General features: G+C 40.2%; 2 protein-coding genes across 2 annotated transcripts; one reads left to right on the forward strand and one right to left on the reverse strand.

Moving 5' to 3' along the window:
* The first annotated feature begins 74 nt into the window (after positions 1-74).
* dmac2l (distal membrane arm assembly component 2 like) lies at positions 75-4,113 on the forward strand. The gene is made up of 5 exons (XM_068580768.1): positions 75-139; positions 269-365; positions 1,931-2,139; positions 3,228-3,399; positions 3,525-4,113. The coding sequence occupies exons 2-5, from the start codon at positions 271-273 to the stop codon at positions 3,637-3,639; spliced, it is 591 nt and encodes a 196-aa protein (XP_068436869.1). The 5' UTR covers positions 75-139; positions 269-270; the 3' UTR covers positions 3,640-4,113.
* Positions 3,778-14,690, reverse strand: cdkl1 (cyclin dependent kinase like 1 (CDC2 related kinase)). The gene is made up of 12 exons (XM_068580767.1): positions 14,658-14,690; positions 14,040-14,174; positions 13,309-13,393; positions 12,286-12,548; positions 10,390-10,511; positions 7,917-7,989; positions 7,461-7,551; positions 6,621-6,821; positions 6,063-6,145; positions 5,733-5,789; positions 5,311-5,472; positions 3,778-4,593 (listed from the first exon to the last, which is right to left on the reverse strand). Exons 4-12 carry the CDS (start codon positions 12,451-12,453, stop codon positions 4,492-4,494), a joined length of 1,059 nt encoding a protein of 352 aa, XP_068436868.1. The 5' UTR covers positions 12,454-12,548; positions 13,309-13,393; positions 14,040-14,174; positions 14,658-14,690; the 3' UTR covers positions 3,778-4,491.
* Positions 14,691-14,782: the final 92 nt, after the last annotated feature.

The raw sequence follows: 14,782 nt of genomic DNA on the forward strand, positions 1-14,782 counted from the left end.
GAAGAGACCTGGCCACGCCCCCTATTACGCTCCGGTTCAGCCAATGGCAGGGCGCGTTTTCTTGACGTCACCGGGTCAGAGGTTACAGCAATGGCCGCGTCTCACTTGTAAACAGTCCCGCTCGCTTGTTGGAGGGCAGGTGAGATTATTTCATCTGGTTCCGCTGCGACACAGTTTCAGTCGTTTGTTTAACGGACTCAAACCGTAGTTTACTAGTAATATAATAGTAGTACGGTGGTGTAATTTATTAGTATTTTTATTTTTTCAGATATGAGGCTTCTATCGAGGGCTGTGCAGTGTGCTGTGGGTCAGAGGGAGAGGAGCCGCAGACACTTCTGGGGCTGGCTCAATGCAGTCTTCAACAAGTGAGACAACGTTATTAATGGATCCAATATGTATGGATTAATGGCTGCACAGCAGTGCATGAACAGACATGTTAGTAACAGTCTATACAATGACAAAGCACTCACTACACAGTTTATCTCAAACACACACTATGTTTATGTGTGATACTTTCAGTATATTAGGTAAACCAAGCAAGAGCTAGTCCAGTCTTGCAATAAGACTTCATGTAGGTTGTAATGTTTTTGTTGACTGTTTTAAATTGTGCACACCCTTTATACTTTTGCTTGTTGTGTATGTTTTGCACATGTGTATGTGTATATGTATGTGTACATGTGAGTATGTGTATGTTTGTATGTATGTATGTATGTATGTATGTATGTATGTATGCATGCATGCATGCATGCATATGTATGTATGTGTATGTATGTATATGTGTGTGTATGTATGTATATGTGTATGCGTGTGTATGTGTATAGATATGTATATGTGTGTATGTATATATGTGTACATGTATGTGTGTGGGCCACGGGTGGGTGTGTATGTGTAGGTATGTGTATGTGTATGTATGTATATATGTATATGTGTATATGTATATGTTTGTATATATGTATATGTATGTGTATGTGTATATGTATGTATGTGTGTATATATGCATATGTAGATATGTATGTATGTGTGTATGTATATGTGTGCGGATGTATGTATATATATATATATGTATCCATTCCGCTTGCTTGCATGTAGGTGTATATATATGTTTATACTTATTTCTTACTTATGCATACATCTGTTACCCGCTGTTCCTGTTATTATTTATTTTTATTTTATCATCTGTGTGTTTAACTTAGTTTACGGCATTGGGATGCTGCTAGTACGACAAAAAATTTCTCCTTGGAGATTAATAAAGTACTTTTCATTCATTCATTCATTCATTCATTCATATCAGTAAGGGTGCATACATTGTATTTGTTATTACAATATGTTGATGTATTCAAATGACAAACATTTGCAAATCAAGATTATTTAAGAAAGAAAGATGCTTTACAGGTATTTTCTAAAAAAGTTTGTTAAAATAACCATTAATTATATAGATGTAAAACATACACTAGACATAACATTAATCACAACTCTGCAGAATGGTCACAAAGAAATGTACAACTGATTGTTGCCCTTACAACCAGAAAATTGATCATTTTGAACTATTTCACATAATCACACATTCACAATGTATCTTATCAAGCTGAATATATTATTGTGAGAGAATTGTTGGTTTTTGTGACATTTAAATATAAAAAATGTTGTGTTGAAACTTTTGCCATTTCTATTTATTTATTTTTTAAATATACTGTAGTCCATAAAGTGTCAAACACCCAAAGTATCCTGGTTGAGAAACACACACACACATCCTCACATTCATGAAGTTACAACCAGCCATTATGGTATTTTACTTGATAAAAAAACAAACAGTGTATGATTTGCTCTGGTTTCACCAGTGCCGCCCTCTTGTTCCCTCCTGTGTGACCCGTCACGTTACATGTCATGGACGTCTTTCCTTCTTTGAGTGTTGCTGTTGTTGTTCTCTTAGGGTGGACTACGAAAGGATCAAAGCTGTCGGTCCGGACCGAGCCGCAGCGGAGTGGCTGCTGAGGTGCGGCGCCAAAGTGAGGTTTCAAGGTTTCGATCGCTGGCAACACGACTACAACGGACTGCCAACCGGGCCTCTGGGCAGATACAAGATCCAGGCCATCGACGCCACTGAATCCTGCATCATGTACAGAGGGTTTGACCACCTGGGTCAGTGTTACAGCGTGGAGAATATTGTCTTCCTCTCCTTGTGAATTGTACCACTCTCAGTTCCATGCACCTGCATATTTAACAAGAGAAAACTAATTCAGTGGTAAGATGAAACATGAAGAGAAAACGTTGCTATTCTTAGATCCAAAAGCCCATTGAGGCCATATTCTTTACTAAATACAAAGACTTTATCAGCTGTAATATTGTTGACATTTTAGATATAACTTGTCAGGCTCATCTCAAAGTTACATTGTCAGATTTAACTTTGTTTTGTTCCCCCCGGTCCACTTCCTGAGATACTTATTTAGGCTTGTCTGTGCATTGAGACATGATTAACAAACCATAGCATTTTACAGCTAACCTAATAAGTATTTATGAGCCTGTTTGACCAAATATACGCTTTGAAGAGACGGTTAGCATGTCCTATTTTGTGAATTAGCATGCTATCGTTTGCAAGTTAACAAACTAACATGTAGCATGCAGGAAGTTTTCAGTAACTTGTTTAAATTAACACTTAATTACTCACTTTATCATTAGCTTTTATGGTTTAAAATAGAGAATCATTTGACACTTTTTAACAATGGCTTTACTCAAGTTTTGACGTTTTACAACATGCTGGGTTCTCTTTATTTTAAGAAATACTCCAAGAATATTTTCCTACAAATCAGCTGTACAATAACAGAGCCTTCAAAATTGGTCAAAATCGCGATTTGACTCAGCCTGCGATTCTCTCTGTAGATATTTTGGTCAGTGTTCGGTTTCGATCCCCGGGCCTATCGATGTTGGATTACCAGACCGGAGAGCCGAGCTCTAATCAAAGATTAAAGCTCGGCTCAGAAAGTGTAAATGTTGCATTAAGTATGTTAACATGAGCTTGACCTCGACTGTTGACCTGAAAGCGATTCCCCTCTTTGTTAACAAGAAAGGAAAGGCGATGGCGACAGCCCATCTTTCCCAGATGGATTGTCCAAAAGTGACGCAAGAGAGTGGCGTCTTTTACACGGATGACACGCACTTTAAACCCAGAGTCCACGCAGAGTTAGTGCGTGGAGTGTCCTGGTCTCGCATTTTTCTTGTTCTTTTCTCAGATGATTTGAAACACGTGGAGGAAATCAAGTTCAACAAGTGCATCTACATCGAGGACGGCTGCCTGGAGAGGCTGAGCTCCATAGAGAGCCTGCAGGAGACTTTGAACAGGATGGAGGTGGTGTCGTGTGGAAATGTGACTGACAAAGGCCTCGTCGCCCTGCACCAGCTCAGGTGAGTCTTCACCATCTAAAAATTAAAAAAAAAGGTAAATTATACAGGTTCCATTTGTTGGAACAGAGTAATATATTTCGTTGAGTTAGTTTACAAGTTTTAATTAATGCTTTAATCCCGCGCAGGAATCTGGAGCATCTGTTTCTCAGCGATCTTCCGGGGATCAACGACAGACAGACGACAGTAGATAGACTCCAAACGGCGCTCCCGCGTCTGGACATATCGCTCGACCTGGACTGAGAAACAACTTCCTATTCGTCATAATCGTAAAACATGGACGCCTTGTTCTAAAGGGCCGAGGGGCTTGTCGTTCATAGTTGTGTCCCCTCTCAGCTTCAATGAAGAAACGGCGTGACAAAGATTAATGTTAAAGCACTTTATTTTGTTGACAGCAGCTGTTCTCAATAGATTGAACTATTCTGTAGTTTATCATATTCTCAACGTTCAGGGTAATAAAGATTACTCCGTATGCGGGTACAAAGAGAAAAACTATTTGTGAAATAAATGCAAAAGGACTTTGAGTCTTTTCCACCATTTCTCTTGAGATTCATTTGGCATTTGTACAACATCTGAGGACAGACAGATGGCTGTGGACATCCTGAGCACCAGAGTTCCAGACATGAAGAGTACAATGTGTGTATTGTTACTGCGTTACGCTACTCAATGTGGGTTAAAGGAATATTCACTCCCGGCGTCAATAAATAGTTTCAGAAATGCTCATGAGTCATAGTTTGTGTCCTACATTGTAACTTATGCAAGTCATAAAACTCACTATCAAAAACATGTCACTCTTTTTAAATAGTCCATCATTATATATTTAAAAAAAGAAAAAACATTTGGCAGGCAAGGCAGGACGTCGTAGTTTTATCTTCAGTCTACTCTGCGACTACGAGTTTCAGCTTGAAACGGAGGCAACGTGCGTGACGCGTGTCGGGATCCAGAGCATCGGACTGACGTCAGCACCGAGAGACGCCCCGACACACGAAGCCACGCGGTCAACTAACAACCTGCTGGGGTCGAATCCTCTCAAGGTGCCGCCAGAACCTGCAGTTCTCAGGAGCGGCCGCTTGTCGGGTTTGACCCAGCTGCGGTTCAGATGTTCGGTAGGTGATAGTTGAATTTGCGCAGGTTGTTGTAGTACTTCTTGTTGTCCAAAACTGGGAAGATGCTGCTGCTGGTGAGCTGCGGCAAATACTGCAGGGAAGGACAAATAAATGCAGTTTCAGCGACGAAGTTTCAGAGCAGCTTGAGATTACATGGACACAATTATTTGAGATGTAAAGAGTTGTAATATGTAACTTAATTGAGATATTTTTCAGTTTGATAATTCTACAATTCTTACTAAATCAGCTAAAAGGTCGGGAACAGTCAGGGGAAAGTTTAGTTCCCGTCCATTAGCTCATGTACACATTTCAAAATACACAATAAGTAGCACTGCATTCCCACCTGCGTCCTTTTCTATTCGTTTTAGTTTAAATTTGTGTTCTTAGACTTTTAATAATAAAAATTATAATAATGGATTTAATTTATATAGTGCTTTTCTCAGTACTCAAAGTCACTTTACACAACATTTAAAATAAATAAAAACAGTAAGAGCACACGGTCGTATATTAAAAGTAGTTCTTATATGAATTATTATTATTTATAGTGGAATAATATGATCCTAATTTTCTGGCTAGGTTTCAAGATCAGTAAATTCTATATTTTAAACTTTTTCATCATTTAAATCTTGGTCAATATACTGAAGCTTTTGATTTGTAACATGTTCTTTCCATGCAAAATGTACACGTCCATCTCTTGCACATGCGAGAATATTCTTTCCCTGCAGACCTCTACAACTGACTGCAGTATTTTAAAACCCACTGACACCCGTATGTGGCAGCTCACTGGTTGTTTTAAGGTGCCACTGACCCCGGGGGGGAGGTGTTTGCGAGGTAGACGCGTCCTCCTGTTGCTGGAGCGGTCTTGCTCTCGAGACGTGCCGCAGCTCTTCTCTCGCAGGCTGTCGAAGTACGGCTGCTGGAGGAGCTGCTCGCAGGTCAGCCGCTCGGACGGGTCCATCCTCAGACAGCCCTGAAGCATCAGAACCGCCAGTTTCTCAATGACCATCAAATACAGCCGTCTGGTTGTGGTCAGAATCATACAAGCGACTAACATAATGGAGCGTTTGTTGTCCCCAAATGTAATGCAAGTCATACTTTTACGGTTTTCTTAAAACATTGAAAGAAATCTGTTTAAATAAAATGCACATTTCAGTGGATTCAAATCTAAACTTGAATGTACAAAGCTTGTCAATGTAGTGTGTATTAAAACATGAAATGGATCGTCGTTACCTTCATGAGACTCAGAGCTTGATGTGAGAGATTTGGATATTTCTGCTCCAAAGGTTCCTGCGGAAAGAAAAAAATGACAAAGACACTGTATTTTTTTGTGTGAAAGTGCTTTTAAATCTTCTGTTTGTTTGCACAAATGGAAGAATTGACAAATAAAACTGACTTTGCATTGAATATGTTTGTTCACTTTTGTGATCCCTCAACAAACTGTGTGCAGAGTTAACTGGAAAAAAACACCCTTTTTTTACACAATTTACACAAAGACCCATCAGACTGCAGCTCATGTCGATGCATGCGTTCAGGCAGCTGGAGCACATCTGTGTGTCTCACCATCTCTTGCGGCTCTGGGATGGAAACTCCACAGAAGAACTGGTTGTTGCTGAAGACCTGCTGGTGGCGAGGGATCAGATCTCCTGCAGAGGACAAGAAAGATGAACACAACTCGTCTCAAATTCCTCCTGTGGATGTATTCACGCTCAGTGTTATTGTTCAGTTGTGGATATTTTACAATTTCATTCATCCACCATAAACTTCACAAGACTTTCATGACAGTGGAAAGATGTTTTTCCATCCTTTACCATGTTTTTTCTCACATCTGTGACTAATTAAATCCTGATAATCCATATTCATTACTTTAAAGATTGATGATTGATTGCATAAAAGTGAACAGTGTACACAGTAAATGATAAAGCTCTGTCCTTATGAAGCCTGAAAGACTTGTCTAACAACCATGTATCACCATTTAATGACATTTTAGTTCCAATATGAGACAATAAATGACAACGTTATTGTCCCTTTTATGGAGATATTGTTGTTTTTGGTCCTAAAATACTCCCGGTACAGTTTGTATCTGCGGGTTCCAGAAAGGCGGCGGGCTGATTGACTCACCGAGAGTCTTCCTGATCAGGTACAGCTGGTCCATGTCAGACTTGCCGGGCCACAGCGGCATCCCCGACAGCAGCTCAGCGAGCACGCAGCCGATCGCCCAGACGTCCACCGGAGCGCCGTACTGAGTGTCTCCCACCAGCAGCTCGGGAGCCCGGTACCAACGCGTGGCCACGTAGTCTGTGTAGTAGTCACACGGGCCGGCTGGAGGGAGGACGCGCGCACCATGTTACACTCTGACACTGGGTCCATTCGCTGACAGATATGCCTTTCATACGATGACTAAACCATTTGCACATGTTCATAAGTCATAATTATGACACACACAAAAAAAACATAATTAAAACCTTTTTTTAAAAGTCATGACAAAAAAAAGTATGAGAAAAAAGAAAAAAAGTCATGACAAAGAAAAAAAAAATCATGATTAAAACTTTTTTTTAAGTCATAACATAAAAAACGTCGACCAAAAAAAAAGTATGACAAAAGAAAAAAAAGTCCCGACAAAGAAAAAAAAAAAAAAATCATAATTAAAACTTTTTTTTTTAAAAGTCATAACAAAAAAAAGTCGACCAAAAAAAAAGTATGACAAAAAAAAGCCATGACAAAAAAAGTCGACCAAAAAAAAAAAAGTATGACAAAAAAAAAGTTGAGCAAAAAAAAATTTTTTTTGGGTCATAATTCAGACTTTTTTTTTGGTTGTTGTCATAATTTATTTATTTTTGTGTCAGAAATGGGCTTCCACAGAGTTTAAAGGCTTTAAACGCAGCATTGCCCCTGAATGCAACATGGAAGTGTCCACCAGGTGTCGCCGTTTACAAAAGTTCAGTGCGGCTTCAAACTTACTGAGAATCCTCGCGAAGCCAAAGTCACAGAGTTTGATGACTTGGTGTTTGGTGATGAGAATGTTCTCCGGCTTGACGTCTCTGTGGATGCACTGCGGGAACAGAAAACGGAGAAGTTAACTCTCTAAACAGAGTTCTCGGATACTTCGTGGTTGTGCGATGCGGAGAATGAAAGGGGCCCGTGTGAGAAACCGTAAAAGGAGAAAGAGACAGTGCTGTTAAACGGGGGCCCTTGTAGTATTTGTTGTGTCTTGGTGATACATTAACTGCTGCTCAGCCAAGGGGAAAGAATCCTTGTTGTAAAAAGAGCCATAAAGCAGAGGAGCTTGGTGGGAGGAGAACCGAGGAATTCAAAAACAAGCTGAAGGGAAGCTTCAACCACTGAAAACACAAACTTTAAACTTCACGAAGAGACGAGAACGAGGAGGAACCGACGAGAAGGAGTCACCTCACTTACGTTTTGTTTGTGGCAGAAGTTGACGGCTTGCAGCGTCTGCCAGGTGATGCTTCTCGCCAGGTGCTCCGGGACCCTGCAAGAAGGAAGGAAGTCGACGTGGTGCGATTATTAATCCCTTCACTGAGCAACAGAACACCACGGTTTCAGATCCAGTATCGACTTCTTTATTCTCAAGACGCCATCACCTGATGAAGGACATGACCTGCGGCTGAAAGCTGCAGAAAATGTCCAGTTAGAGAATCGTGTGCAAATATTTTTGCTTGTAATCAAGCTACGGTTTAAAAAAATCATATATACACCAAAATAACTTCCCAAATGTTCTTATTTTGATGCCTTCAGGACGTTTCTGGGTAAAAACTTTGACCGCAAACACGCAGAAAGTGATTGTTTTCAGTTGGTGAAAATCCAGAAAGATGTTCTTTGATTGCGTTTATTTTTCTTTATAAATATCTTTCTAAAAAATGAAATATGGGTTTTTGTTTTTATGGTTATTGACAAGGCTAGGTCGGTAACTTTAGAGAAATTGGCATTATTTTGTGTATATTTTGTGACGTAAAAACGTCATACTTGGTTTATCAGACTCATCTTTTCACTTTTATTAATTCAAGCCTCGCTAACGTGTCGATGCTTAGCAGGTTATGGTCACATGTTCATCCTGTTACATTTGCTAATTTAGCACTAAGCACAAATTGGCCTCCAGCCGAGGATGATGGGAATGTTCTTGCTATAGGTGATGATGATGAAGTAAAAGTCAGAGCATCACTAAAAGCAATGACAATTCGTCCCGAGGAGAACATTAACGTCAAATTCCAAGACAATCCATCTGATAGTTGTCGAGATATTTCACTAAAAAGTCTTAAGGTCAACCTCAAGGTGCAGGAGGAAGAAACAGAGGGTCACAAAAGCAGAGGGATTCATCATCTGGGGGACGTACGAAAACATCCAATGTTTGTTTTCAGTCTGGACGAACAGAACAAAGTTTCTGTCCTGAGATGTGAAAATGTGTTTGTTAGATGAATCCAACAACAGAAGCACGGACGGCAGAGATCACTGTCTCTGCCGTCTTGTCGGACGCGTCTCCTCTCTGTGGAGGACAGAGCCCCGTCTCCACCGCTCAACACTGAGGCTTTTGTTGGTTCAGGGACCGCCATCCATCCGCGTTGCCGTGGAAATGGCTAAATCGAGCCCCGCGACGGGGCAATTAATGACAAGCCCCGCCCCCTTCGCCCCACTTTGTTGTCTCTTCTTTTGAACCCTCCGTGTCCAGGAGGCTACAGGCCAGGACCATATGGAGGGAGAGGCAGGGTGAGGGGGGGGGAGTCAGACAGCGAAAACACTCCGTGTAAAATGTGGCCCGCCGGCTTCCCGCCAGCAATGCATTCTGGGAGAGCATCACTGTAAACATTCCACAGAGAGCGGGTCAGCTTCCAGAGAGACGAGCGTTGTGCCCGTCCAGCCGGACACAAAGCCCGCTGGACGCTCAGTACACGTGTAATGCAGAGATAATGGAAAGTACACATCACAAGCAGACTCACGCTGTCGGCCTCTCGGCGTGACAGCAGAGCGGTGAGCTCACTTCAGAGACGGAAAAGTCCTCAAATAGCTGAAATATGATATAAGCGTCTAGAACTTTTTCTGCTTTGCAGAAAGTGCTGAGCGTTAATTCTGTGTTAGTACAAACATTTCTATAATGCATTATAAACATACTTATGATGCGCTATGATCTGCTTGTAGCGCTGTATAAGTATAGTTATGAGCACTCTGTATTCACAATGCTCTACAGCAATAATCCTAATAAGTCTATTATATGTCATAATTAAAGGTATTATGATTATTGCTTCAAGTCATTATGAATATTTATGAGCAGATTATTTGCTTCGAAGGCATTAGAGACATGAGAGTCATCCAAAGTGTTTCTGAATATTTATTTTAAACTATTAAGTGTTTTCTGGAGTGGATTATAATTAAGTTTATTTATTATCTCCTCATGCATGTTGTTTTTCATATTGTACTTTCTTTCACAGTATTAATTACTTTACACAGCTAAAATGATAAACCGATTAATCCACTGCGAAAAAATGACCTGGCAACTATTTGAGTGAATTAATTTTTCATATGAAAACATTTGATAGTTCCAGCTGCAGATTTTCCTTTGAATTATTTGAATTTAAATATTTTTGGGGGTTTGGACTTATCAAACAGTAATTATGGCAACATTTATTACTATTTTATAACATTTTCTAAAATATATTTATCGTGCATTCTTTACCGTTTTTATTTGCATGACTGTTTTACTGTTTATGTATCACTCGTTTTTACTTTCACTCTGTGTTGTGTGCACTTTACACTGCAGGAATAATAAAGAAATAGCTGATCAAATCCATAATATACATTATTCAGAAAACTTTGAATAAAGTATTCCTCCACTGAGGTTTAAGTAAAAGAACCAGACGTCTTCTGGAGCAACACGCACCCTCGAGGGTGCCGGTCCAGCTCGTTGAGCACCGTGTGGTCGCAGTACTCGAACACCAGGTGAAGCTTTCGTTTGCGCCGAAACACCTCGATCAGATTCACCAGGTTGGCGTGTTTCAGTTGCTGCGGGGAGACAAACCACAGAAGAAGAAGAAGAAGAAGAAGAAGAAGAAGAAGAAGAAGAAGAAGAAGAAGAAGAAGAAGAAGTCTTAGCACAGACGTCAAAACCACCAGACACAGAAACAGCATCTTTCCACTGGCCGTCAGTCTGATGAACAGCTGACCAGACTCCATCTGCACTACTCTGCTGTCTTTAATGTCTTTAATACATGTATATTATTTATTGTATGTAATATGTGTACATGCACGATGAGAGCGAGAGTCAAATTCCACGTATGTGTAAACACACATGGCCAATAAAGCCGACTTCCAGTGACGTCCACGCAAACACCAGTTCAGTGAAACTAGTGCACCAGTGCAGGCTGCTGGTTAGAGAACCGTCTGTGGTTTGCTCTCATCAAACACACTAAACTCTTCACACACGGTAATAAACATGCTGTTGCCACTGACGACCTGTCCGCCATCCCGTCCTATTCATGAGCTCTTGGTGTCCAGCAGGCCGCGGACACGCCCACCCAGCGCATGACTAATTAAACCACCAAGGACTGTACCAGCGCACCTTTGATCACCATCAGGCGACAGGAAACAAACTGGTTTCAGCCTTTGCTTTAAAAAGAAAGATGGAGAACTTGCAGTCGCTGATGTTTCTGATTATTTCCAAGAGGATTAAATCTCTAATCATGTACTGATTTAAGGTCAATTCACTGACATAGATATTTATCTTGCATCCAAAGTCTGAACCAGACTTTTATAGCCGAACACACTTTGACAAGCCGGAACACTTGTGTCGACTCGGTGCTTAAGTCTTTTTCAATTTCTCATTTCCTGTTACATTTTACAGACGTTTCACATCCTAATTTAGGTCCTTCGGTGGGTCCGGACTCTGCAGGGCTTTGGCTCGGTTTGATTACAACCCTGTAAACCTCTTTTGATCGCTGCTCTTTTCTCTGTGCAGCAGCTACAAAAATGCCTCCCCTCTGTCTGCAGAATTAACTGCGTCTGTCCCTCCTGCCGCCGCTGGCAGAGAACGAAGACGCTATAAACAGGATTTGCATCTTTAAAAAGGTCAAATCTAAAAAGGTAAAAGAAAAAGTGTTGCTTCATGTTATTATAGGAGGTTTTTGATTGGCTGTTCATCGTTATATTGTATTTCCAAGGTGGAATATATAATAGTAGTGAATAGAAATGATAAGAGACTGAACTCTGACAACAACAAAGAATAAAAGCTTCAAGGTTAGTTTTGTTAATAAAAAACAGACATAGTAGTATTTAGTTTCATGAAATATTGGTGGTAGTTTGCATTAATTTAAAGTAGATTTAAAAACTTGTATGGAAGCAAGAAAAATAAGAAAAAACCAGATGTGATTTTTTTGGACAAAATTTGACTTTTCAGCGCTTTTATTCTCATAACTAGATAAACTTAAATATCACTCACTTTGTTAGTTTTTACTTAGTATGTCAATATGTTTTACCTTATATTACTATTTTGTATTTTCTCCTAAAAGTTGAACTGACAATAAGTGCATTCGTCCATGAGTACAAACTCAGAACAACAAGAATCAAGAAAGTACATTTCTTCAAGAAGGCCAAAGTTAAAGTGCTATAATATAAGTAAAAGCCCTTAAAGTGCATCTTATCTCGACTAAACCTTTCCTGCAGAAACACACGTCCCTTGTCTGGTAAACCTGGATTTCCCTGCTTCATCAGTTTAATGCCAGTGAAGGTTTTTTTTTGTGAGAAGACTCAGAGGAAGTTATGGATATGAATGTGTCGTCACCTTCAGCATCCTGATCTCCCTCAGTGCGATCTTTTTGATGATGGGATCGTCCTCCGACTCCACAAACTTCTTGATGGCGACGATCTGGCCCGTGTCTCTGTTCCTGCACTTGAAGACGACGCCGTAGGAGCCCTCTCCGATCTTTGCGATCTTCTCGTACTTCTCCATCCTCAGGCTGGACCGTCAGACATCCGAAAAGATGAAGACACTTTTCTTTTTTCTCCCCCAGGAGAGTTCAAGGAGGCAGGATTGTGTCTGCAGCTCTGTGAAGAGACGCAGGGAGGTTTCTCTCAGTCGGGATGCAGAGAAGAAGAGTGACTACCTGGAGTTCACTCCATTAAAGATGGAATAAATCCACAAAAAGCACCCAATATGAGGGATGGGTCACATCTGGAAAAGATACATTGATGCTTTTCCTCAACATAAAATAGATTTAGATCCATTTCTGTGTCTTTTTATATCGTGACAGACATTTACATTCACTTCTGCATCATTATAATGAAAAACATGCCATGCAGAATCATCTGAATACACTGAAAAGCACAAAGAGATTTTCATGCATCGACTAATTTTGATCAAAACTATAAAATACACCCAGTGTTTAATGTAGGGGAATCTACATTCTTGCTCTTAAACTGCCTGCAACAGATAGATTTGATTGCTTAGAGGCAACATTACACCCGTCTCCCGACAGGTAGACTGCGTAACGAAACAATTTGCAATGCAAAGTATATTAGGTCATTTCCCTGGGGGAGGAAACCAGAGTGGAGACAAATAAACACAAATGAACAGCCAGGGGAATTAAATCAAAGTGCTGCACTTATTTTAAAATGAAATAATATTTAAAAAAGCATGAATAAACAGCTCAGGCTGCATGTTTGTACCTGACACTGGAGGTTTGTTTGTGATGAAGAAATAGTTACTATCATCTTGTAGCAGGAGCAAAGTTTCCCCATGAAACAAGCGGGTCACATTTAAAGATTCAAATGAGAAATGCATGAAATGTAAATGTGAAACACTTACTTTGAGTGAAAATGCTGGCAGATGTCCGTCAGTCAGGAGCTCAGTCAGTGAGGAGCTGCTTCTTCCAAACACAGCTCAACTGTCCCTGCAGACACAAGAAGCGGCAGCTTTTAAAGAGTCAAGGCGGACAGAATGAACCACATCCGGCCACGCTTTTCAAAATAAAGCGTGACAATGAGCAACCGTCACCTTTACTTCCATGACTTATGGGTAATTAACTGCCCAAAGAGTTTAAATGTACCGGGAGCCTTCTGAACCTAAATAATCGTTTATCAAATTTTTTTTTGTTTTATTCTGCAGCTGGAAAAAAATACACAGAACTTTGACTTAAAAGTAGAAGTATCACAATGTCAAAAAAAATAATTGACGTAAAAGTAGAAAAACATTGCCTAAATTACAGTCATAATTTATAATTCTTTTATTTTTCTGTTAGGTAGGTTGTGACGTTAGCCCTCATAAATCTATAAAGTTCTCATAAATAACCCTATTATTTGATTAGATCTTGTAATATTAATCATAATCTGCAAAGTAAGCAAAGTTATCAAATATTTGTTGAGGCGTGAAAAGTGAAAAACTTGCAGAAAGAAGTAGCAGAAAATGATATACTCAAGTAAAGAACAAGTACTTCAAAATTGTATTCACGAACACAAGTAAATGTACTTTACTTCCCAACACAACAATACAACTTACAATACAGACGCAGAGACTAAATCGGCTCCGTTAGCACAAACCTGTCATTTTTGTTTCTTGATTTTATTTTGAAGGTGAAATCACGGGACATCCGGTCCTTTCCACTGACTCAACTTGACGTATTTTTTCACCTTTTCCACCTCAGTTCCCATAGGAACAGGTGACTGAGTCCACCTCTATGAGCAAAATGCAGAAAAGCCAGTTTTTTTTTTTTCTCAAATTTTTATAGATTAGTAGATTTTCACACCTGACAGAGCGAGTGTCAGAGACGTGATTAAAAACAGAGACGGCTGAACGACAGCCTCCTCCAGTCGAGTACAATCAGGGAAAACTCCCACACAGGTAAACAACCTTCCACTCTGAGGGGGAATTCCCTGAAGCTCCTGTCCTTACAAAACCTGAATCTGACATCACTTAGTCGAGGTAGGGGAGTCTGTGCTGCACACTTTTACCCTTCCAGGATGTATTTTCTTACGCTCTTTGAGTCCTTTTCACGTTTTTGGCGACGTTGAAGACAACCAAATCGGTCTGACATCACATGACATGAGTGAAATGTACACTTAGCATGTTGTCCTGTCACATCGAGGCTAACTACTGCAGGTGTATGATGTCAGAGGAACGGCAGACTAAACGGTGAAATAATGGAAACTAATACTCACCTGTATTCCTCTGTTCCTCCCATTGGACCCTCGTCATCACTGAGGAGAAACTCTGCAATCATCATCATCATCTGAGTTGCATTAATAAAATCTCATAAAACACAAAAAAATAAAGCAGAATCCAT

Source organism: Clinocottus analis, unplaced genomic scaffold (assembly GCF_023055335.1).
Source record: "Clinocottus analis isolate CAN_PGR_092001 unplaced genomic scaffold, fCliAna1.0.p SCAF_17, whole genome shotgun sequence".
Taxonomy (NCBI): domain Eukaryota; kingdom Metazoa; phylum Chordata; class Actinopteri; order Perciformes; family Cottidae; genus Clinocottus; species Clinocottus analis.

Bases quoted from the DNA above. Each gene is read 5' to 3' on its own strand.
- cdkl1 (XM_068580767.1), bottom strand. From the start codon at position 12,453: ATGGAGAAGTACGAGAAGATCGCAAAGATCGGAGAGGGCTCCTACGGC. The intron at 7,990-10,389 runs GTGCGTGTTGCT...TCCTTCTTGCAG, and splicing joins CTGGACCGGCACCCTCGAGG to GGTCCCGGAGCACCTGGCGA. The intron at 6,146-6,620 runs GTGAGTCAATCA...TGTCCTCTGCAG, and splicing joins CCTGATCAGGAAGACTCTCG to GAGATCTGATCCCTCGCCAC.
- dmac2l (XM_068580768.1), top strand. From the start codon at position 271: ATGAGGCTTCTATCGAGGGCTGTGCAGTGTGCTGTGGGTCAGAGGGAG. The intron at 366-1,930 runs GTGAGACAACGT...TTGTTCTCTTAG, and splicing joins CTCAATGCAGTCTTCAACAA to GGTGGACTACGAAAGGATCA. The intron at 2,140-3,227 runs GTCAGTGTTACA...TTCTTTTCTCAG, and splicing joins CAGAGGGTTTGACCACCTGG to ATGATTTGAAACACGTGGAG.